At 33.0% G+C, this 25,657-nt stretch overlaps 3 protein-coding genes across 5 annotated transcripts; all 3 read left to right on the top strand.

The window, feature by feature from the left end:
- Positions 1–3,985: 3,985 nt before the first annotated feature.
- On the top strand, positions 3,986–10,472 carry LOC123881565 (B3 domain-containing transcription repressor VAL1-like). Of its 3 annotated transcripts, none has more exons than XM_045930281.1 (12): positions 3,986–4,042; positions 4,586–4,815; positions 5,472–5,553; positions 5,645–5,746; positions 5,859–6,502; positions 6,928–7,024; positions 7,138–7,312; positions 7,392–7,468; positions 7,554–7,979; positions 8,588–8,637; positions 8,734–8,801; positions 9,720–10,472. In XM_045930281.1, the coding sequence occupies exons 2-12, from the start codon at positions 4,703–4,705 to the stop codon at positions 10,214–10,216; spliced, it is 2,331 nt and encodes a 776-aa protein (XP_045786237.1). In that variant the 5' UTR covers positions 3,986–4,042; positions 4,586–4,702; the 3' UTR covers positions 10,217–10,472. The 3 variants fall into 3 exon arrangements, with proteins under 3 accessions (XP_045786237.1, XP_045786236.1, XP_045786235.1); XM_045930280.1 differs by having other exon boundaries at positions 4,024–4,457; XM_045930279.1 differs by lacking the exon at positions 3,986–4,042 and adding an exon at positions 4,077–4,457 and having other exon boundaries at positions 4,630–4,815.
- A 1,036-nt stretch (positions 10,473–11,508) lies between these two features.
- On the top strand, positions 11,509–13,358 carry LOC123923738. Its single transcript, XM_045976461.1, has 3 exons — positions 11,509–12,451; positions 12,586–12,689; positions 13,030–13,358. The coding sequence occupies exons 1-3, from the start codon at positions 11,861–11,863 to the stop codon at positions 13,310–13,312; spliced, it is 978 nt and encodes a 325-aa protein (XP_045832417.1). The 5' UTR covers positions 11,509–11,860; the 3' UTR covers positions 13,313–13,358.
- Positions 13,359–21,297: 7,939 nt separating this feature from the next.
- LOC123881742 (transcription factor RF2b-like) lies at positions 21,298–24,269 on the top strand. Its single transcript, XM_045930477.1, has 4 exons — positions 21,298–21,940; positions 22,797–22,929; positions 23,328–23,412; positions 23,535–24,269. The coding sequence occupies exons 1-4, from the start codon at positions 21,429–21,431 to the stop codon at positions 23,900–23,902; spliced, it is 1,098 nt and encodes a 365-aa protein (XP_045786433.1). The 5' UTR covers positions 21,298–21,428; the 3' UTR covers positions 23,903–24,269.
- The last annotated feature ends 1,388 nt before the right edge of the window (positions 24,270–25,657 follow it).

Genomic DNA, 25,657 nt, shown 5'->3' with positions numbered 1-25,657 from the left:
CCATCGCTTCGGAAAACCAATTTGAATCTTTATCCAAATGCCATATATCCCTCCACCATTGGGAAGCCAAATGAGGAGGTGTCGTGATCCCAAGATTTCCTTTACCAATTACATGCTGCCCATATCTCGCTACAACAATATCTTTCCACACATTATTATCAGGAGACAACAGTTTCCACCTCCATTTAGCCAATATGCTTGCATTAATTAAGCGGAGGTCTCTTATACCCAGGCCAACCTTCCTCTTTGGTTTACAAATATCGTTCCAACTTACCCAACAAATTTTGCTCGTGTTAGATAAACCACCCCATAACAACCAGGGTTGGATCTTCACTACCTCTTTCCATACTTTCACTGGCATTTTCAAAAAAGACAGGTACAAAATCGGTATAGCACTTAGAACCACATTAATCAAGACTATGCGGCCGCCCAAGCTGACATATTTATTTCCCCAACCACCAACCCATGATTGCAGTCAGCATGGGCTCTCCCATGTGGACAATTTACGCGGGTTAGCCCCCACTGGCAACCCAAGATACTTGAAGGGAATTGAACCCCTTCGACAATTGAGAAAATCCGTCGTCATATCCAGAAAATCATCAGATACATTCACACACCTATCAAGAAACTCTTCTAGAAATTAACCTTCAAGCCCGACGCCATCTCAAAACCACGTAGAACCGCCTTTAAAGTCCACAATACAGAGTGTGTCGTCAGCATACTGTGAAATGGAGACCGAAACACCATCCCTTCCAACACGCAGGGCCGGTTTTGAGGGTAGGCAACCAGGCCCACAGCCCAGGGCCTCAATTTTTTGGGGCCTCAATTTTTTTTTAGGCCCACAACACAAATAATTGGTTAAGTATTTGTCTAGAAATAATTTTTTACGAAACACTCCTTGGCATAGTGGCGCGCGCATAGGTTTAAGGTTCCAACATATTGGGGTTGTGAGTTCAATCCTTGCCTGTGTCATTTTGTTTTTTCTTTTATTTCATTTTAAGAAATCTAAAAATTTAAAGAAATGCAGTTGGAAGAAAAAATTTAAACCATCCATTTACAACCAACAAATAAATATTAGAGAATTTTAATAATATATGTCAAGGTCGGAACATTACCCAAATTATTTCAATTTTTTTTAAATATGATGAATTTTTCTATAAAAAAATATCTCTATTAGTTTATAAATAACTTCGCCATTGTTCCAAAAAAAACTTCACTGTTTTATTTTTAGAAAACTACATTTTGTTATTTCTTTAAATAAAAGATTTACTCATTTTTAATAATTATCGGTTCATTTTTATTTATCAGTTCAATTTCAACACTGTGTAATGACTTTTTCTTTATGTTAGTTACATAGATAAATGACTATTTTTGATGTTGTTGATACTATTTACAATTTAAATAAATAATGGTCTTGTTAATTTTTTACTTTATTAAGGGTCCATTTTTATTATTTGTCCTGAACCTCCAAAATCTCGAAACCGGCCCTGCCAACACGAAACGGTTTGAACCGCTTAGTTCCACCACGTTTCTCAGTAACGTACCCAGCCCCTCTACCACCAGGAGAAAAAGTAACGGCGCTAAGGGATCACCTTAATTACTTCAAACCTCTTTTAATATTAATTTCATCGGTGTTATTAATATTGTGTAATTTTATTTTCGTTATACTACTTATTTGGACTCAATATTAATTTTACCATGCATGTATTCAGAGGATGTATGTGGACTGCAATTGAGCTATGTTAACCTTGCAAAGGAAAATATTTTACTAATGAATGTCTAATAACTTTTGACCTTATAATGTCTCTTTAGACGATGGTTCGGTTGTACGTGGATTAAATTTGGTGTTACGTCGGTGGATAATCAAAATCTATTAGCACACATTCTTCGATTTATCTATTCATGAGGTGGTCAGAAAGCATGTCGCTCCTTTATTCAACTCATATGTGTTTGTGTTGTGTGGAATGAAAGAAACCATAGATTATTCAAAAAAATTGAAAAGTCCTCACCTCAACCGCGGGACAAAGTCAAACTCTACTCTTTTGTTGAATGAAGGCAAAAAACACTAATCTAGTCTCAAACGACCATAGTTGGTGGTCGAGCCCGTTTATCTGTTTGAGCAATGACTAATCTCTTATTCATGTTGTTTCATCAATTGACACTTTTGTAAACTATCGTAGTCTCTTTCGATAAACCTTGTGCCGAGGTGACTACTCTGTTGGTATTTTAATATGTCCCATTTTTATTTGTTAAAAAAAACTTTTGACCTTATGAAAATATTTCACTAATTATATTATAGTCTATCTTTTGTTAACTAATTACGAAAAGAATTTATATCCACCACTATAAGTTTTATTTTCTTTAGTATTTAACCCTTTAATAAAATCTGGCAAAAAAATTATTCTTAACAAAAATCGAACTTAAAGTTTTTTAAGTGATTTATTTTTAAAGAGATCATTAACCATTTTAATCCAATATATTCATTATCCCTATCCCACCACTATACAATGCATGCATTGTCCATGTTTCATTATATTAAAGGTCTTAATATTTGGTGCTATAAGTTTTTTTGTTGCCTTATATATAAAGAATATAAACCGCCCCACGCTACTCTACACGTTTATGTAGTATTATTAACTTTTTTGAGCCATATTATTTTTTTCTAACTGTTTGACTTTGTGTTTTATTTTTATTTTATTCAAAATTTAAAACTAATATTTTTAGTGTCAGTATTTTATAAGCATATATATGCAATTGATTTTCTTTAATCCTAAAATAGTACAATCATAACACTTTTTTTTTTTTTTTTTTTATATTTAGATTCGTATATTTAATGCCTTCCATTTGTAGATAGTGCTGATTAAACTATAGACTTGATATTCATCCATAATTTCTTATATTGAATATATATTTAATTTACCAATTGTATATAAAATACTCCCTCCATCCCAAATTATAAGGGAAAATAAAAAAATCATACTTATTAAGAAAAAGAAAAACATGAGAATTTGGAGTATGTTATCGTGGATTTTTCTTGGAATAAGTTGCATAGGAATATGTAAAAACAATTTTTATTGGTTATTGTTTATTGAGAAAATGAGAAAGAGAAGAAATTAAATGCAATTTGCATTTAATTTTAAGAAAATAAGGAAAAAATATTCTTGAAAATGATTTTTTCTCTTATAATTTGGGATGGGGGAGTATATATTTTGAATTTGGTATTTGTTCCAAAACCGACTAATTCAAGGACATCGATTTCATTCTCCATTAATTAACAATTTTTTTAATGTCTCCACTAACAAAGGCTTAATTAAATCCAAAATTTTTGCTCTAAATATATTGAGCTACTGAATATAGAAATTAACAAGATGAAGATTAATCAAACCTGAAACCTTGAGAGAAGTAGACTTTAAAATCTGAAACTTTCAACAATCATCAATGAGTTTGTGGTTCTTCCCGACTACGACTCTGGATGAGGTGTACCTTATCTAATATAAATTTTTTAACACTATAAATATTAATTTAATTAATAATAATTTTTTTTACAATATTTAATTAATAATAATTAATTATTAACCCTTGTAACCAAAAAAATAAAAAAATTAATTATTAACCCAATTGGGTTGGTCTATTGACGTTGGCTTGAGACTTTGGAGTGTGTACCTCTAAAGTTCGCTTCCTCTTAGTGTCAATTTCGGTGGACTAGTTTATACATAGTAAAAAAAAAACTCTAGCTTTAAACGAGACATATGCAAGTGGGTGGTGGATTGATCCCCTTGGATTAGTCAGTTCTAGTATCAGATACCGAGTTTTAAAAAAAAAAATTAATAATTACAATTACATCAAGATATAATTATTTTTTATTTGTTTTACAAATAAAATATTTTCTATTAGTCAAAAAAATATAATATTTTCTAACCAAAGGCAAAAAGGAGGCAGGCAGAGTCAACCTAGAAAACCAGCAGCATAGCATTGGGTAACATTACAAAAAGCAGAGAAAGAAGAGACAAAGAAAAAAAACCTGAATGAATGAAAAAATTAGGTAAAGTAAACGGTGTGAAACAATACCATACCAATGATTATGCAATGCATTGAATTGTTATGCATGCATTTTTGCACTGCATATCTTTATCTCTATCTATCTATGCGTGCGTGTATATATATATCGTGTTTCTATGTGTTATGCATTTTGCATGCACTTATTCTCTCTCTATAAAAACTCTTCACACCCTTTTCTTCTCTCTCACAGTAATTACGGTTACCATGTTATTGTTCCATTCATATTCACTTTTTCCTCTTTTCTTCTTCTTCTTCTTCTTCACTTCAATGTTGTTTTTCTCCAAATCAAACATCAATTAACGTATACACAACACAACCCTCTTTCTCTCTTTCTATCTGCATGGTTTCTATCATCACATACAATACTCTACTGGGTTGTTTCTCTTTTTCTTTTTAAGGTTGTTTTTTTGTTTTTGTTTATGTTGTTCTGTTTTGCTCTGTTATATTCTGTTTTTGTTCTTAATCTTGAATCTTTAAATCATGGAACTGATAATCTAATCTAATTTGTGTTGATTTTTTCTTGCAGTGGATTGTGTTATTTGAGTGAAATTCGAGTTTTTTATTTTTCAGGTGTGAAGAAAAGGGGTTAAGTGATTTTTTGATATTTAGGGTTTTGACTTTGATTTAATTCGGATTGTGATCAATGGGGGTTGAAGTTTGCATGAATAAATTGTGTAAGGAAAGTTCTATTGGTGAATGGAAGAAAGGTTGGTCTTTGATCTCTGGTGGATTTGCAAAACTCTGCAACAAATGCGGGTAAATTTCATAATTCATTCCTTTAGTTTAGCTTTTTTACTTAAGCTGAAATTTTTCATAAATTTGATTCCACAATGTTATTAATTTTGGGGTTTTGACTTTGTTGTTATTGTTTTCGTGGGGTTAGTGGATTGTGTTTCTGGTAAATGATTTTGGGATTTGAGTTTGACCTAAGTCTTATGAGTTCATATTATGGATTAGTCAAAAGTTTCAACCCATTTTCTTTTTCGGGTTTTTCAAGGATTTCGATTCACGAATTTCGGCCTTTGGATGAAATGATGAACAGACAACTTATATTTTTTAAGTTGTTTTTTAAAGTCAAAGTCAAAATACGGAGTGTTCGATCTTCATCCAATGGTCGAGATTCCTTGATGGCGTAGCTGCATGATTTGTATATCTGTCTGGTTGAACTCATGCTGATGTTTCTTGCAAAATGATGCATAACATTTGATTTTCTTAAGTTGTTTGATTAAACTTATGTAGCGTCTTTCAGTATAATGCTACTTTACCTGCATTTGTTTGTGCAGTAGTAATCGACATTTTCTCTTGTTTGTTTTACACATGAAAACTTGCCAAACATTTTTACTAGTAAATGATTTATTTATTGACTATATCATGTTTACATATTCTTATAATTTGTCATACTGTGTGTTTAGACTTGCCTATGAGAATTCAGTTTTCTGCGATCAATTTCACCGTCTTGAAGCCGGTTGGAGGGAATGCAACAATTGCAAGAAGGTAAAATGATTTTTTTACTATTTAAATTTTCTTTAAGCATTGTCTTTCTCTCCTTTGATGTTGAAGTCTATTATTTTGATTTGTTTTGCAGCTTATCCACTGCGGATGTATAGTATCAAAGTCTTTGTTCGAGTACCTTGATTTCGGTGGCATAGGGTGTGTTACCTGTGTTAAGGCTTCCCAGCTTTGTCTGGTAAGGTTAATTTGAATATTTTCCAACCATAAATTCGGTTATTTGATTCGCTTCTATTGTAACACGTAAATTTTACATATCCCTATTATTGAATGTTTTTATACGATTGCAGGATGCTGGAAATGCTAATAGGTTTGCTCATATAACTAAAAACAATGCAAATGATCGATATGCAGAACATACTGATGGTGGACTCTCGGTGGAACGTGTTGGTAAAGGAAACCTTATGCAGTTACGGAAAACTGCTGAAGCTGGTGAAACAAGCTTTTGGCCACAAGCTCAAAGAGATGGTGTGTTTTCGAGTATTGGTTCAAAAAGCGAAGAAATTAATTGTCGATTCAACAAAACTGATACAGGATTTTTAAATGTGATGAAACATTCTAGTCATTTATCAGCACTTACTACATCAGAAAATAATAGACCAACATGGGAGACCAAAAGTAGAGATGAATCACTTTCGCTGAAGATTTCTCTTGGAACCTCATCGAGAAATTGTGTCCTGCCTTCTGCCAAAGAGATTGTAGAAGGTAAACTTGAGGGTAAAGCATCTTCTATTTCTCAACAAGGGCACAATTCTTACCCTATATTGGCTAAACAACCGAAGACCGGTATTACATTGAATCTTGAAACAAATAAAGGCATGATTTCTCTTCCACGCATTGGTCGACCACCTGCTGATGTGAAAGGGAAAAATCAGTTACTTTCTCGATACTGGCCGAGGATTACTGATCAAGAGCTGGAGAAATTGTCTGGGGAGTATCCTTTATATATAGGCTCTGTTCAAATAAACAACTTAATTCAGCACTTATAGCATAAGTGCTTATCATATAAGCGCTTATGTATAAGCGGTTTTTATACCAAAAGATAAAATAAACTCAAATTGTTTTTCATATAAGCTATTACCTGTTTTCATAACTATTTATGACACATCATAAGCTAAAAACAACTTATGGACATGTCCTATTTATGACACATCATAAGCTAAAAACAACTTATGGACATGTCCTGAGCTGTTTCCGTAAACTCTTTCCAACAGTCTCACAAGTACTTATGCAAACAGATAAGCTGAAATAAGTCAATCCAAATTCCAAACAAGCCCTTATTATTTTGGTCAATTACACATCTACATTAAACTTGCAAAGTTGGTTCATCAACAGTTTTTCTTAACATTATTATCTCAGTTTGAAGTCTAAGATAGTGCCCTTATTTGAGAAGGTGTTAAGTCCGAGTGATGCAGGTCGAATTGGTCGTCTTGTTCTCCCAAAAGCTTGTGCTGAGGTATGCTTTGATGTTTATCTCTATTTCTTATAGAGGATTTTTTATTTATTTATTTATTAAAGTCATCTTCCCCTGTAATTAAAACACGTGACGAATTGGCATATGATTTTCAGGCTTTTCTTCCTCCTATTGATCAATCGGAAGGTGTCCCTTTACTGTTCCAAGATATAAAGGGGAACGAGTGGACCTTTCAGTTCAGATTTTGGCCTAATAACAACAGTAGGATGTATGTATTAGAGGGTGTGACCCCGTGCATACAATTCTTGCGGTTAAATGCTGGCGATACTGGTATACATCAATCTAGGCCGTGGTTTCGTTACATATCTAAAGTTATCATCGATTGATATGATTCTTTTTTTTGTGGCAGTGACATTTAGTCAGATAGATTCCGGAGAAAAATTTGTACTTGGTTTTAGAAGAGCATCGGGTTCTACCGATACGCAGGTTATGACATGATTCTCACCTATACTATATATAGCTTCTTCGTTTGATTTTGAAATTATGATTAAAAGGGCTATTATTGAAACAGGATGACTCTACATCTGCTCATTCTAACGGGATTTCGACTAAGGATACAAATGTTTCTGGTGCAACTAAAAATCTGAACTCGTTAAGTAGTTTTTCTGATCTTCTTCAATCAATGAAAGGTAACAGGGAACCTTACTTAAATGGACATTCAAAACATCTGCATTTGGGTAATGGAACTGCTGATTGGCTGAAAACTGCACATTGTGAGGAGGCGGCGAACAATGGTCCATTGCAGCAACAGGTTTCGGTTTCAGATAAGAAAAAGACTTGCAAGATTGGGACGAAAACTAAGAGGTTGCACATTCGTAGTGAAGATTCTTTGGAGTTAAGACTTACATGGGAAGAAGCACAAGACTTGCTTTGTCCGCCGCCTAATGTCAAGCCAAATATTGTACAAATCGACGACCAAGTATTCGAAGAATATGATGTAAGTGAGAAACTGACTGATATAGGGCCTATTTGTTTTAGAATTTTTAAAAATAATTTTTTATGTTCAAGTTTTGTTTACGTGTAGGCTATTCTCAAAAATCATTTTCGTGAAAAATAATTTTTTTTATGTTGAAAATAAAATAGCTATTTTGATTAGCGTTTGAAGAAAATCATTTTTAATAGAAGGGAGAGAAAATCATAATTTATGATGTCTATGCTTTTTAACCATATTCATGATAAATTATTTTAACATGCGTAGTTAGCTGGGTTGCGCTTGTGATGAGTGTTTGTATTGATATGATTGATTAGGGCTGGTTGACCTAGTTTTGTTTGCTCACGATGTATTCCCGTTTGGGCTGTAGCTGGGTCAGGTTTAATGTCCCCCAAGTCTCTGTATTTTTATATTTTTATTTAATATATTTATCCTTTTGCTTTAAAAAAAAAACTTGAATGCTTTTTCAACAATAGTAAATCTCCAAATTATTTATATAAAAAATTATATTTAGAGAATTTAAAACAAACGGGCCAATAGTTTGGACTTCGAGAATCATGTTCAAATTTCTGTTACCTGGTTTATATTTTTGACTTGTATTTCATTTCATTTAGGAACCCCCGGTTTTCGGAAAGGGAACTATAACCAATGCCTGTCCATCTGGGTAAGATTATATATACCTTGCATATTTTTAGCAATTAGCAGTAGCACTATCCGTTTTATATCGTGGTCATTCTTATTAGATACGATGGTTTTTCAGCTCTCCATGTTCTGCATCAGAGCAGCTCGGTCCAAACGAACAAGAAAATCTTCAGCGAACCAGAAAAGGTACAATTCTGCCATCCAATTTTTTATATAAGCTATGTTGTAGTCTTGTTTATCGGAACAAGGTTGGAGGTTGATGCTGCAGTAAAATCAATTAAATGCTCATTTTGTATATCATGCATCTGTGCAAATTTTTTTACATATCTAAACATTTTGTGGATTTGTGGGTCGATTTCAACAATGATATAGTCCTTGCTGTCTTATGTTCATTCATAGTATCATACTCCTAATGTTATTTTCAAAACTTGATGTTTGTTAGGCTTATACATTTTTATGAGCAATGAAATAAATCTTCTCTCTTCCTACCATGTAGTGGCATGGTTGCAAAATTTTCGAACGTGAGACTGAAAATATGTTCCTACCTATATGAGTCATTTAATGCTGTTAGTTAGTGCTTATCAGTATCTTACAATACATATATGTCGTATCTCGACTCGATACAAATTGAACCAAATTGATAGGAATCCTTAGTATGTATCTATTTTGCACATAAATTGCATCTTGAATCCTGATTCACTGTGATGAATTCAGATTCATTCTGATGAATCATTCCCTAAACTTAGTGTATTGAGCCACATTTTTAGTCAACTTGGTGTTGCTAGCCACTTTTCTTTTGCCGTTTGATTAATGACGTGAATCTTGAATTATTTCAAGGTTCATATATAATATATCAGCTTGTAATTTTGATGTTACATGTTCTTTACTTAAAAATGTTATATTTTATTATTAATTTATATAATTCATAATGAGATGCGATCAATGATTCTGATAATAGTTCTTCCAATTCATGATATGAATCTTGGTTCAATAACCACCTTTTTCTTTAGCTTAGTTGATTCAACTCTACTTTTGTGTTCTATTTGTCCTTGATAATTAGTAGATAATTAATTATTATTTCTGGCCGTGCATGGTCTTCCGCAGCTTCTAAAAAGCGAAAAATTGTAGAAAAGAGTAACTCAATTGAAGAAGACAAGCTTCAAGACCTAGATACTCTTGCAAGTATGGCAATTTTAGGAGACAATCTTGCTGACCTTGACGAGCCAACTTCAGCTGGAATCACCACAAAACATCCGAGACATCGTGATGGATGCACTTGTATCGTCTGCATTCAATCCCCAAGTGGACAAGGAAAACATAAACCGACATGCACTTGCCTTGCCTGTGAAACTTTGAAGCGCAGGTCCAAGACTCTTATGATGCGTAAGAAGAAAAACCAATCAGAATCTGAAGCAGCCGCTCCCCAAAATGATCAAACGAATCATAGCGGTGAAGCAGATACCAGTGGTGATGCATCAAGACAAGATACAAGTAACTCAACGGACGAGGTAAGCCTAAACGGTGGTCAGAAAGAGGCTGTTGAGCCTAGTGCCGCGGGACAATTAGATTTGAATTGTCATCCCGATCATGAAGATATGTAAAAGGATACATAACAGGACTGAGCATGATTAGTCATATTGAAACTTAATTCTCAACTTAAGTTTAGATTACATTCATTTTACTTATTTTTTCATTTTTGGAGATAAGAAAGAAGAGATTGTTTCTCCTTAGTTGCACAGTATAGTTTGCTTTCTTGCTCAAAAGGAGTGGTGAAGATAGTTTTTTTTCTTCTTATATATACTTAAAAGAAATTGACAAACTCGATAGTTTGTTCTAGTTTTTGTTTCGAGTATTTAATTAGCATGTGTTTGGAAAGTAGTTTTTTCATGGTGTGGACGTGAGTTTAACTAGCTCGACAAATGTTTGCTTCTATTTTTTCACGGTTAAAATGGTCTATTGGGACGTGAGAATAGTAATTCAAACGTGCATCCAAACAAGCTCTTCGTTCTTTCCTCAATCCATGAAAATGAGTTTGAAAACTCATTCTTTCTATTGATCAAATGTAATAAACACAAGAAAGGTTCTCATCTAGCGTAATTAGTCTTGTTATTAACTATTAAACATTGACACATGCACTAGACATGTATTTAATCAGAAGTGTAGTGTTAGTACTACAAAGGTTATTAGCATGGTTAGTCGGGCAAATTGTGTTATTCTAGGCCGGACTAGTCATCTTCTACTTGTTATATCCTGCACAATTCTATTTAAATTGTGTCTATTAATGTTTTAAAAAACAAATTTTTGAAAGAGCAAATTTCCTAATAGCAACCCTATTAATAATTTTTTAAATAAATAGATACGAGCTATATATATAATTTAATTTGATCTTTTGATATTATGATTGAAGATGTACCCAAATTTTATACAATATGCCAGAATTGGCACTATACTTTAGGTTTACATATGTAATATGTGATGAAACATACATGACATATCATATTAGGCGGTAAAAACAGAGCAAAGGAAATATTTATGATAAAGTCAAAGTATGTTGACTAAGTCAAACTATATTGGTCTATTGGTCAATGATTCAACTCAAATTTTACAAGAACTTGAATTAAGATCTCTCGATCGATGTTGATATGAAAATCTCGTTGGTAGATAGTAAGTATAAAGTATCTATATTATCACTTTGGGTATTAAAATTTTCTATGATTCCGACGATTCATCGGATTCAACTCACCTAAACTTTTATTTTTTTTTGGTTACTCACCTAAACTTTTATTTATTAAAAAAAAAGCTTGGATTTAAAAAATTTAACCATAGTCACACATGAAACTGAGCTCCAATTTTTATTTATTTATATAGTACAGCTAACATATTTTTATTCAAATAATTGACTTTAATGTCTCTTACAAAGGCAACAACCAAGAAGTATCTTGAATTGAATCTAATGTATGTATTCTTATAGCTAAACATTTTAATTTTCGACCGGCCATATAACACGCAAAAATTGGCCATATGTGATCATCTTTGTTTCCAATGTGACAAAATTAATACGCCTAAACATCCTTTTCTGTCACCCTTTACCTTAAAAATTCCAATCATATCATAATCATCATATATAATATAGTTTATAGGCTTATCTATAACCATATAACATAAGCATATATACAATCCTATATTATAGCACATAGCTATAGCCTTATCAAATATTGTACATGTCCTTAACATAGAAAATTATAATGGATGAAAAGCCAATTTTGCATGATCTTGAAAGATTGTACCTAGGAATCCCAGATGAATCTGTTAACCTCACTTTTCAAGACCTTGCTAATGTGAAAACAACCACTAATAAACCTATTTCTGAAGTTTCTAATAATGTTCAAACAAGGGCAAATTCGTCAAATCCACCTTCACTAGCCAAATTACCAAGTCTTGATTTCAGCATAGGCTTGCAATCCATTCAACATGATCACAACCATCATGACATTGGCCGTGGAAACTCGCCGTGGGGTCAGTTTGGCCAACGAATCGAGGAGAATCGTGCACATGTATATGTTAATGATCCTCCTCAATTCAGTCATGCAAGTGGGGGTGCAAAAAGTCCCCGGTCAAGGACCGGTGATAATTCTCAATTTAGTCATGCAAGTGCGAGTGTAAAAAGTCCTCGGTCAAGGAGCGGTGGAGATGATCATTTAGCGTATAGCATGAGCTATGATGATATGAGTGGTGTTTCTGGAAGAGGTGGTGGACGACGACGACCTGGGATTCCTCATTCCAAGATTTGCACCATTTGTAGTACTTATGTTTATGTCTTCCGCACTAGATGTTTGGTACGTCGATAAACTATTTTACATTCTCTTTTCAATTCTCTTTTTGTTAAATTGGTTGAAATTTTCTATATGTTTGGGTTCCCTTTCATATACTAATCGACCGTGATTTAATAGAAGCTAAAAACTGTATGCAGGTATGCGGGAGAGTTTATTGCAGCAGATGTGTGAAAATGGGAATGGGAGATATGGTAGAAGGAAGAAAGTGTATAGAATGCCTTGGATTGAAATTCAGCCAAAGGTATATATATCTTACAATGCCTAGCTATTTTAATTAGAACAAGCTTTATTTTTCTTTTTAATAAATTTGATTTGGTCCCCGTGAGCATAGTTTAGTTGATAGGGAGATATTGTATGTAATATGCAGGGATTAGAGTTCGAACTCTGATACTTCCACATTCACTTTAAAAAGTAAAATTATATCCATTAGATTACTTGATAATAAATTGGTTTGGTCCTGTTAATCCATCTCAGTTGATAATTGCAGAGACATTTTATGAAGTACTCGGGATTCGAACCCTAGCTCTTTGCTTTTCTATAGTGATTAGGTTATCTGACAAAAAAAATGGTTTGTGACATAGGTACATAGAAAGAGCAGGGAAAGTAGGGTGTTGCAATTGGAGGTATCCAGCTTCATTGAAACAAGCTGAGCTTATGTGTGCTGAGAAAGGACCAAGAAGGAGTAGAAGATCATATGCTCAACAAAGTGGAGTGGCAAATTCAATATCAAGAAGTCCTATGACACCAAGAAGCCCTATAACTCCAAGAAGCCCTCATGCTATTGGTAGTACCAATGAACATTCTTTTATGTCCTCCTCCTTTTCACCTTTCTCTCCTCATCACATTAATAATCTCCCATTATAAAAAGAGACATAATTTTTTTTATTTACATATCCTATAGAGTTTCTCATGAGGCATGAGATAGTCTTTCATAATAATATAATATAATATAATAATGATTTATTAATGTGTCAATTATTTTTTTAATTATGTTTCACTTTATTGGACCGTTTAATTCAATTTGTTTTTAGTTTTCTTTTTGATAAAAATTCGTTCATAACTTATATTATTTAATGGAAAGATTATTGATTAATACATGTTCTCTCTATGTGATCTTATTTTGCATATACGTTAACATACCCACATATATATTGCCTCTTGGTAGCATCTATTTACATATGCGTTTTTTTATCTAAACGACAAAGGAAAATTGTCATAACAAAGGACAAAGAGAAAAGGTTAAATTTGTCTTCTTTTAGGATTGAAAAATGTCAAATTTTGTAGCAAATAAAGTTGAAGGAATTCAAGCTCCGGCTAATAGCGGATAAGATCAACAAAACCAATTGAACTTTTCTTGTTCTTTTTCATTTGTCCATTTTATAATAAACAGGACTAAGTCCTCGCTAAGTTAATAGATACATCGTACTATATATGCATGAATTAAAATTCAAACTTGAGATTCTCATTTATTCAACTTAAGGTATGTTTTTCTAACCACTAGACTACTTAAGCAAAATATAAAAAATAAACAAGACTAAAGTCCAAAAGAAAGATTAGATCAATATTATTATTTTTTTGGTAGAGATTAGATCAATATTATTCTAGAAGGAAAAACTCTCATAACATCAACAAGAACCGGTTGCTCCAAATGATTCTCCACATTGATAATCTTTGAACTCTAGCCATCAACAAACCTTCGAAGGCACCCAAAGTTACACTATATAAGCATTAGTAGAATCTAAATATTTTGAACTCTAATAACACCACCACACTTAGCCTAACATACCTTTTGAGGCCCCATCTACATTCACACGCACTCCCCGTCCTCGGGCGGCACTCACTAGTCACTTAACCTCCACGAAAACTTTAGGTCATTAACATTAGGAAGCACGACTATAGGCCGTATTCCCACCCCTACCAACCGTCCAAGAACATTTGACTGTGACCCAGGGACGGATGTGGGGGGTGGCAAGCAGGGGCCAAGGCCCCCCCTTCATCATTTCTTACATACATATATATGTTATATGTATTCAATTGAATCTCAACTCTAATACTACAAATACTTGGTATTAGTATATTATAAATTAAAAAATTCGGCTGAGAGGAAAATACTACTTCAAATATTTTCTGACAGGGATTAATCGCCGTTAAATGGCGGTAGAAAATTCATACTTATACTATGGTAACAAAAAAATCACATCGATGATGCAAATAAAAATAATCTATATAAATAAATTCGTTAATTTTATTATTTTCCTATTTTTCGGCCCCCGGTATGATAATCTTTTGGATCCGTCCCTGCTGTGACCTAAGTCCAAAACTCTTACCATCGACCAAGTTTGCATGGCTTTTTTCAAAATTTGTGTTTTGACAATACTACTCGCTATATTTTAAGATGCGAAAGGATAAAAATAAAAAACCAGAAGTGCACAAGAAAAGTGGCGCCCTAAAAAAGATCTCTTTTTCTTTTTGTCAAAATTAGCCTACATATCCAACAATGATAATATTGGTCATTGAATAAGGTTGAGTACTGCAATATTAATAAGGCATTAAGGAAGTTGTTCAAATGTCAAAAATAAGAAAAATCAAGTCACACTCTTTTTTAACCAATGTTTTAACCAATGTTTTGAAAATTTATTGTATTTAGAATACTCTTTTTTAAAATCAAAATGTATTCCGCATGCAGTCATAAAAAATAATCTTTTGAGGTAACTGAAACTTATTTAATAAATTGTTTTTTTTTATTCTAATATATTCTATTGCGAGTATTTTTTGCATACGCATTGGATTGGGGTCAAACTCTATTTGTGCATATATTGTTGCTTATTTAAGCAAGGTACCTTAAAAGGTTAAATACAATTTTCGTTCTTAAAAATATAGTAAATTCAAATTTTATTCCATAAAAATAAAAACGAGATGTTTTCTTCTTTCTATAATATTTTTGTCTCATTTTTTTTATCCACAATGGACATAATTTTTACATGTCTTTGACATTTTTTTTTTATATAATAAATGAGCATGACATTCACACATTTTAAATATAATATTTTTATTTTATATTAACATGCACACATCTCGCAGGTGGAACAATTTATTAGTTAGACTTTACTTATCTCGTGGTCGAACTATAAATTACTTGGGCGCTCTTTTCTAGGAACCAGAAGGGTATAAACTAAAAAACAAAAAATAAACATATAAGTCGGTCATTAGAGAAAAGAAATTCAAAATGAAATTTTTTTATATGACAAAAACATCTCGTTTTTATTTTAAGAGCTAAAATTAAATGTCGCTATATTTTATGAGAAAATTTTGATAACCTTTGTTTTAAGAAAATGCTAACTAGTATATCTAATGACTGTGAACCTACATTGGTTGAACCAAACGTTAAATTGGCCGGTTCTTAATTAATTCAATTGGTTGAATCGGCTAATCCAATTTTCACATCCATGTTTAAACTAATAATTTCTTAAAAAATATTCTATGATAAAAGCTATAAAATAGGGGCCATAAATATATCACTACTAAATAAATTTTCAAACTAGGGCCCGCAATTACAATACAAAGACTGGAAAAATATTTGTTAATTGTGTTTGATCCGCTAAAAAATATGAGACTAGATTATACTGGACAATTTTTGTTGTACCTTGTTTAACTTGAATCTGGTTATGAGATTCGATTAGGTAGCAAGGGACAGGACAAAAACAAGATTTTTTGTCCCTCACTGAACCACAATACAATTTTTTGTCAATAGTACAACTATAAAAAAAATACGAAAATACACATTTTATTTTTTAATATAAAAATATTATCTCCTTATATCTCTCCAATACAATTTTTTCAAGTCCTATATTATATTTTTCTGTCTTGTACTGTTCTGTCCAATCTTATTGTTTTACGAATCAAACGCACGTAAAGCTACACTTATTTGGCATAAGCCTAAACAAAAAAAAAATTAGACACATATTTGTCAAAGTAAATATAATATACTTATTTTTAATGTATATATTATTTTATTTTTTTTATAAAAATTAGACACATATTTGTCAAAGTAAATATAATATACTTATTTAAAATGTATATATTATTTTAATTTTTTATGTTATGAGTGTGTGCTAAACCTTTTTTTATTTTTATTTGTGCCTAGGTTAGAATTGTCTAGGGTCCATAATATAAGTATTGGACAGAATAATACAAGACAAATTAATATAGGACAAAGTTTAAGGTGTTGATCAAATTTTATTTTGCAAGATTGATGATAGTCAATTATATGATGTTTTTAGTAATAATTTAGGATAGTTTTAATAGCAATTGAAGCACAAAAGCAAGATACCTAAAAAAGTGAAGTTACTTGGCCCAGAAACAAGAAAAGTGGAAAAAACATAAAAAAGGGCAAAAACGTAATAAACAGCGCAAACCATCAATTGAAGAAAATCTGCGACAAATTGAAGAAAATCTGCATGGCACAATGAGATCCAGCATGACACAATAAGAAGACGGTTTAAATTGAAGAAAATCTGCAACAAATCTTTCCATCGTACCATGATGACATACCAGAGTGGCACGATGAAGGTAGTTGAAGAAAAACAGAAAATCATGATCAAATCTTCCATCGTACCACGATAGGTGCGCAGAAAAAGCTCAAATCCAACTGAAAAACAATAAATAGAGCTCTCATCCTTCACTATTATTCATTCCAAAATATTGAGAACTATTCAATATTCAAGTAAGAGTTAGGAGAACTCTAAGGAGGAGGCAAGGAGGGCCAAGGAACTCCAAGGCCAATAAGGTTCTTTTATCTTTATTGTCTTTGTAATTTATTTTTCCTAGGTTAGGTCGAGTAGATGAACTCCCTTATGAATGCTTGAGAAATGTAACCCTGATTCGATAAAGTTTATGCTCAATTATTTTCTATATTTGTCTTAGCTTTAATTCTTCATTCTTAATATTGATCACATTAATAATGAACCTAGAGGGAAATTAACTGATCCCATGACAACAACTTAATAAGCCAGACTAAAAAAACATTTCATCCTACCAATACGGGGAGAGAATTAAGAATAACACGTAGTTAAATTCTGCACTGATGTTAGGAAATCGAGTTAGGGTAGAGAACTTGTTAAATTTTGAACTTCTAAAGGTTAGGACGCCCTTTTAGAGGCATGAACCCGTTAAAGGTAATGACACGAGATAATGAAGGCTAAACCTAGCCGGCTTAATTGGTTCGACTTAAATAGATTACAATAGAAGTAAGTTAGTAATACTAGACTTACTTTAATAGAAATTAATCCGGTAGTTTATAACTGATAATGAGGTATAGTATAACGCCATTTACCAAGCAGGAGTAAGGGAGAGATTCGAAATACTTAACCATCTCGTATGGTCACACACACACCCTTTTATTATTATTATTGCTCTTTACTTTCTTGTCCTTTACTTTATTGTTATTTACTTTTATGCAAAACCCTCTCAAACAAACAAAGCGAATGCAAAGTATTTACTTTCCAAATTCCTAAGTGAAACTAATAATTTTGGCACAATCCCTGTGGAGAACGATAACTTATCACTTTATTACTTGGTTGTGATTTTGTGCACTTGCAGAGCCACCATCAAAGATGTTTGGTGGATAAAATGTTATTTTGATATTTTAGGCAACTTGTGCAGAGGGCAATTTTTTTCCGTAGTTTAATGGGGACATGAATTTCATTTTTTGTTTAGTCTCTTGATTCCCAGTTTGTCTAGTCTCAAGAACATTTTAAAACCAATCATAGTACAGTTAAAATTATGTTGTCCAATTCATTATTTTTTAGTAGATCAAATACTTCATAATATTTATTTTGTATGAATTACTGCATTACGATATATAATATCTATAGACTACTCATTCTCTAAGTTTCTCTCAAATAGATTTTACTATCAAGATCATAAGAGTCCAAATACATTAACTTTTGTTGACCAACTTTTGCTTATATTTTGTAACGGAGAAAGTAGTTAATATTCATGCTTGTTTTTTTCTTTGTCCCTAGATTGATTTATTCTTGCTTTAACTTCTAGATCTACACTATTAAAATAAGACAGAAAAACCTTTCCCCATTGTGAAAACACCAAATACGTTCAATGGACCGTGACATATTGCTAGACCTTTTCAACCGAATCACATGGATTGTGCATGTGGTGCTACATGGCGTTTGAAAATGATATTAATTTATATTTATTAATGTACTTCTTCCAAATAAGAAAAATGAAAATCATGTTAATTTATATTTATTAATTTACTTCTTTCAATTAAAAAAAAAAGCTTTACCTCCAACAAGAATAAAGAAACAAGAAAATTTAGAAGGTGAAAGGACTCTTATAAGCCAACATAACATAATAGACAAAGGCATGAACAACATAAAAGAATCTAAGGTTATCAGACCAATTCAATCCAAACTTAGCAAAATTATAGCAAATTTGTTGATCAAAAATAGACGTTTTTCCATTCCAACTTCAAGTACGCTAGTTCGTTTTGGACCGTATGTGAGCTCTCACGATATTTTCTCATGTAATAAAAGGCAACTCAGTGGATTAAGGTGTGTGGATGTTGTATATAAACAACTCTTAACCTCAATTTTCAAGCGATATGAGACATTTTAGATGTACCAGAATAGTTGTCCCATAGTCAAGGCTAAGGGGCTAGAGGGCATGTGACATCTACTTCTCCTTCTTCTAGCCTCAAATGTTCTGTTCCACCTTCAAATGCGCCACAACACGTTTGGAGGTATTGTCCGCTTTGAACCGCATACGAGCCTCATGATTTTATCCCTTGTAAAAGGCGTTTCGGAGGGTTAAGATGTGTGAATGTTGTATATAAACTACGTTTAACCTCGATCCCAAACAATGTGAGACTTTTTAAGTGTACCGTAACAGACTGTTGAACTTGTAACTTATAAATAAAAAATATCACGAGCTACGTGAGAATAAAGATGTCCTTCACTAATAGCGCAATCGTTTATTGTATTTTTTTTTTTGGTACATGTTTATTGTGAATTTTATTCAACAATATCTCTTAAAAGTTTAAACCATAATCTAGATTTATTTTAGACCCGCGTGAATTGTCCAAATCTCCTCCAAAAAATGGAAAAAAAAGGAGCAAAGTATTGAGATGAGAAGAAAATCCAAAAATCAAACTCTCATTAGTAAATAACCTTACTATCAATATTAATTTTGACCCATCTATCTTCATGTACCTCCCACACACACTACTATGTTTACGAGTTATAGAGAATCAAAGACTATTATGATACAATAATCTCTAAAACTTCAAAATATACCCAATATACTTAAAAATGTTACTAAACACATTTTCATTTCAAGCCCTCCATTAACTAAGATCTTAATCTCCACTACTTTTTCGTATTTCACATAATAACATAACCTGCCTGTCAGATTATTAAGAAGCCGAGTTTGGTCTCATGCAACCAGAAATCAATGATAAGTTTGGCTACATTAAATTTATATAGTAAAAAATATCATACTTTTAAAAATTTATCGTAATTCATAACCAAGAATGTCAATTTCGTCTGAAAATGGAGATTCCAGCAGGAATTGTCCCGTTTGGCGACTCGAAGATGGAGAATATTTTCCCGTAGAGATAGAAATGGAGGAGAAAGTCCCACCGAGAGAAGTTTGGGATGGGGACATGATTTTATCCTCTGCCCCGCGGAGACTCATGTTAAAGTTTAGAGAGAAACACAAAGTGACGGTTATGGTTTCGATATTATCAGAATGACAGCTTAACAAAATAAAAATTACAAGACAAATTTATAATAATTTCTAATGGACTACTAACACATAAAGTCCAATACTTAAAGCTCTAATAATGTTATTATCTAACAACTCCGTCCACGAAAACTTTATTAACATGACATTAATAAATGTATATTTAAGTACTTTATAAATCATTTTTAATTATATTTTTACACAATATACATTTGTTTATATATGATGTTTATTATTGTTACAAGACTCACAATAACATTTGAATTTTTTATTTGTTTTATAATTAAACTTTATTATATTTTACAACTAGTTTGATTGAAAATAATAAAAAATTTATACATTTTTTAAGGTTGATGGATCTTCACGGGAACTGTGGGGTTCCACCGAGATGAGAATGGAGGAAGAATACTTCCCGAAGCGGAGAATGGGGACGGGGATGAGAAACAATTTAGATGGTGGAGCAATGATTGATAGCGTACCATTCGTTCAATCTCCGCCCCGTTGTCATCTCTATTCATTACACCCCATTCCAAATGGCGGCATTCTGCTAAACTTGGATTTTTTGTCATTCATTTTTTGCACCCAAACGATTCGTCATATAGCATTAATACCATTTTTTTTTACAGTAGGATTAATACATTCTAAATGGCAACACTATGACGAATATTATTCATATTATTGTTAGTGTATTTTTTTATTTTTAATTCATAGACAAAATGATAAACATCACGTAAAATTCAGACACATAAATGAGAGGTTACAGTTTAAATCACTTATATATAATCTTATAATTTTAGCATTTATCGTCAAGTTAGACGAAATGACAAAGCAATTGAAAATTTACACACATAAAATGGAGTGACTGAGATTCGAACCTCGGTCCTGACGTCCGACAACTAGCAATTTCGGCATTTATGTCAGTTGAGCTAGAATTTTTGGACATATTTCTTATTATTTAATTATTGTAAAAAAATTCTTTTTTATTTTGTGACAAAAATTCTTATTATTTGCTTATTGATTTTTATTTAAATTTTTTTTTGACAAACAATTTTTTTATTTAATATTTAGAGCTGTGTTTTTTACACAAAAATATCCATAATTGACTAATTGTTACACTACTTGTTAGAACTTCGAAGCTGAGAAAAGAAACAAAGCAAATAGAAATGCATTTATGTTCCATTGGTGACAAAAACAACACAACAAATTGAAAACAAACAAACAAATGCAACATCAATCTTCAAACCCTAATCCCAATTCCAATCCCAATCCTCACAATGCAAACACCGCATCCCAATTACCACCACCAGTGCCGCCACCATCCACGACGGCGACAACCTCCGCCGGCAAATCCTCTCTATTCGCTCACTCTAGCGGCAATGCCAGTTCCCATCACCGGCGAGCTCACTCGGAAGTCAATTTCCGGTTACCAGATGACATGATGGACTTATCACCGTCCGATCCATTCACCGGCGGATCGTCAACGGCGAGCTTAGATGAGATCGGATCCGAAGACGACCTATTCTCGACGTACATTGATATGGATAAGTTGGGAGACGCCGGAGCAGATCTGGTTGGAAATGATGTGCCGGAGAAGAATCCGGTGAGGCCGAGGCATAGGCATAGTAGTTCGGTTGATGGTTCTTCCTCGTTTGGGGAGATTATGGATGGGAAGAAAGCTATGCCTCCTGATAAGTTAGCTGAACTTTGGTCTATTGATCCAAAGCGTGCAAAGAGGTTCGCAATTTTGATCCAAAATGCATCATTTTTGTTTTTTGTTTTTACTTCAATTGTGTTGATTGTTACTTAATTTTTCAATGATGAGTGTTTTTCTCTGTTTTGAGCTTTTATTAGTTGATTTTGAAGTTGTAAATTGAATTTTTTTTATTAGTAACTAAAATTAAATGAATTTGGGCTTGTTGTGTGTACCTGTAGTTTGAATTTTTCGGTTGTCATTTTGATAATTTTGTGTAGATTGTGTTTGTTTTCATATTCATCGCGATTATTTAACTTGGATGAGTTGGTGGTTTCATGAAAGTCAACCCTTTTTTGTGATTCTAGATTGTAGTACAAGCAACTTTCTAATTCTAAGTTATATCAGTAACTTGTGAGTGATGAAGTGAAGTGAGGTGAGGTGTAATTGTAATGGTTGTATCAATTGATACCTTTGTAATTTATGATTTAGAGGTTAGAAAAGAGCATTAAGAATCTTTGTTTAGTGTAAATCATTTGAAGTTTGAGTATGAACCCGAGCCACTTAAATAATGGAAAGTGTTTGTCTGACATGTATATGATACTGGTACGCATCTGATACTTCCCAATACACACACATACACATATATACATTTATTTGTGTATCTTGGCTGTATCATATATTGACTTTTAGTAAAAGTCAAGTATGTGTGTCATATCGTGTCTGTATGGTACTGTGCGTCCAGGCTTCTTAGATTTAAACTTTTAGAGGGTGGGGGGGAATGTGAGAGAGGGGTTTATGCAAGAGATACTGCTTTCTTATTTCATCTAATTTTCAATTTTATTAGTTGCTGTGGATTTGTTTTATTCATTATTCTCACTATGCTGTTGTTATGAATAGAATACTTGCAAATCGACAATCTGCTGCTCGTTCAAAAGAGAGAAAGGCCCGTTATATACATGAACTAGAGCGCAAAGTTCAGACCCTGCAGACTGAAGCTACAACTCTTTCTGCCCAACTGACACTATACCAGGTTTGTGTTGACATTTACATAAAACTACAGCACTTTTAGAAGTTCCATTTTGCAGAGTAACTGTTTTGTTTTTTTGGATTTCTTGGTGTAGATTAGTGCAATAAATTCAACTGGTCACTTTCCTAGAACCATATATCCTTGGTGCAATTATAGCTAAATACAAAATATTACTTTTGGATGCATTCTATTTGTATTTCTCCTAGAAATTCCTCATATATAAAATGTTCTTGATTTTTGCTAGATATCTATATAATCACTTCGTTGATTTGGATTTCAGTGTTATAACATAATGTTGCTTTGTTTGTGAATGCTTCGCCATGGTTGTTTCCAGTTTTTACTCGTACTTAAATCTGTGGCTAAATTAACTCGATCACTTACTGAATTTTATTTCTTTATAGAGAGACACAACAGGTCTGAGTACTGAAAATACAGAGCTTAAGCTCCGTCTGCAAGCCATGGAGCAACAAGCACATCTTCGTGATGGTAATAACTAATCACCTTACACTATGTTAAAAATGTTCATTACTTTACAATTTTTTCTGCTGAATTTGAAGTGCTCTATTATTAAAGTTAATAAACTGGACCTTGTTTGTGATTTGTTGTAGCTCTTAATGATGCACTGAAGAAAGAAGTTGAGAGGCTGAAAGTTGCTACTGGGGATATAATGAGCCACACTCAATCTTTTAATCTTGGTATGCACCAGATGCAATTTACAGAATCAAATTATGCTCCAATTCCACCACAACCAGGTCCTTCTAATCACCGGAACACCCAGTTACCACTATTTGGTCACTCCCCATCTAGCATGCAATCTCATCAACTGCACCAAACAAATTCTCTTTCATTTTCAGAATTATTGCAAAATGATCAGATTGGTCGATTTCAGGGACTTGACATTAGTAGTAAAGGAACAACTGTTGTAAAGTCTGAAGACCCTTCTCTTTCTGCAAGTGAGAGTAGCACTACATATTGAATTTGATATTACCTGCTTGACCTGCTAACTTATCCTTGTCATTCATTGTTCGTCGTGTTGACCTCCAGTCAACTAATGAACTTCAAGACGTATTCCATTCAGATTGGGGATTAATTCTTAATTATTTGTTCTTTTGGGTGCTCACCAAAACGGGGATGCACCCTTTTAGGGTTTTGCTGTGAAGTTCATATAATCATGTTTCTCAGTCCTAGAATATTGCGAATGGAAAGTTCGCCTCATTGTATTGTTGTATTTTGGGGTGTATGGATTCTCGCTGTTCATTTGTATTATCATTTACTTGTAGCATGTTAACTATGTATTGTATTTCACTATATTGACCATTAAAATGTGTTTAAATTATTCAAAATGTGTTTAAGAGCTGTTGAATTTGTTTAGCAACCATGAAATTCGAGAATTCCATCATGAAAAGGCGTTGTCTTCCAGTCCATGTGTTTAACTTTTGGCGTTGGTATAATTGCAACTTTCTTTGTGAATAATCAGTATAAAACAAGTATTTTGTACACGAGGATAAGTTCGCACTAGATAAATCTAGGCCTTAGTGTAGGTGTTAGCTACCTCTATGCAATTGTAAGATAAAATTCATTCCTAACCACCTTCTAACGACTTCGATGATGTTGCATAACTGTCTTGACTGGCATTGGGTTTGTAGCTAGGAATTGACCCCATAAGTTGAAGAGAATTATCAGTTAGAATAACATCATCGAGGCAATGAATGACGATTGATAGTTTTTACAAACAAAGAATGGCCTGATGCTGCTTGAGTGTATCCATGATGAACAAACAATGTTGTGAGTTTCTCATACGTTTTCCGACTGTGTTGTTTGAGGCCATAAAGTGATTTTAGTCGCTTGCACACTTAATTATGTTTGGTAGGGGTGGTGCATCATAAGGGACGAATCATGTCAACATCCTCTTTAAGATCTCAACATATTCATAAGTGATGGTGACATATTTCGTTCATCTAAGAGGGAACCGCGAATATATTGGTTCGCGTCAACTGGTTCACGGTTCTTTCACGAATTGGTTCGCGAAAATTCGTACTTGAATTCGCCAAAAACAAAGAACTGGATGAACCCGGTTAAAATCGGTGTATGTAAGATTTTGAGTTTTTAAGCTTTTGAGGTTTTGGTTATGGAAGATTTTGGTTATGAAACCCATTTTCTAGTTTTTTTGGTTCGGTAGAGAAGGCAGAGAGAGAAGCAATAGAAAAGAGTGTAGTATGGTTTTGAGCAGTGTTTTAAAAACCGTACCGGCCGGTCGAACTTCTTGGTTTTTTTGGTAAACAAATTTTAAATTCTTCACTAAAAAAATATTAATTTGCACCTTTGTGGCACCTCTTTTACACGCAACACAAAAACCATCATAAAATCCCCAAAGTTTTGCTAGATACACATTACACCGGCCATCCGAATTTCTAGGTAATCCGCCACGACCAACTGACATTTGTGTTTAACAACTTGTTTAAGTATGAGAATGTTTAATACTAGTTGAATTCCTAGCAGGAGCATTGAAATTTTGGATTAGGGGAATTGGTGTTAATGTTGTCAATAGATGAATTGTCAGGAACATCATGAACAGAATGTGTTGAAAGGAGTAACATCTAATTTGTGACAACATTGATAGAGAGATACAAAGTAGTATCATATAAATCATATATGTTGTAATGGTTCAATGACATAGTGGTGTTTTTTCTTACTCAACTGCATGGGTCCGACCAGGGACGGAGCCATGATT

Source organism: Trifolium pratense, linkage group LG4, assembly GCF_020283565.1.
Source record: "Trifolium pratense cultivar HEN17-A07 linkage group LG4, ARS_RC_1.1, whole genome shotgun sequence".
NCBI lineage: Eukaryota > Viridiplantae > Streptophyta > Magnoliopsida > Fabales > Fabaceae > Trifolium > Trifolium pratense.
This window is presented reverse-complemented; position numbering and strand designations above follow the sequence as displayed.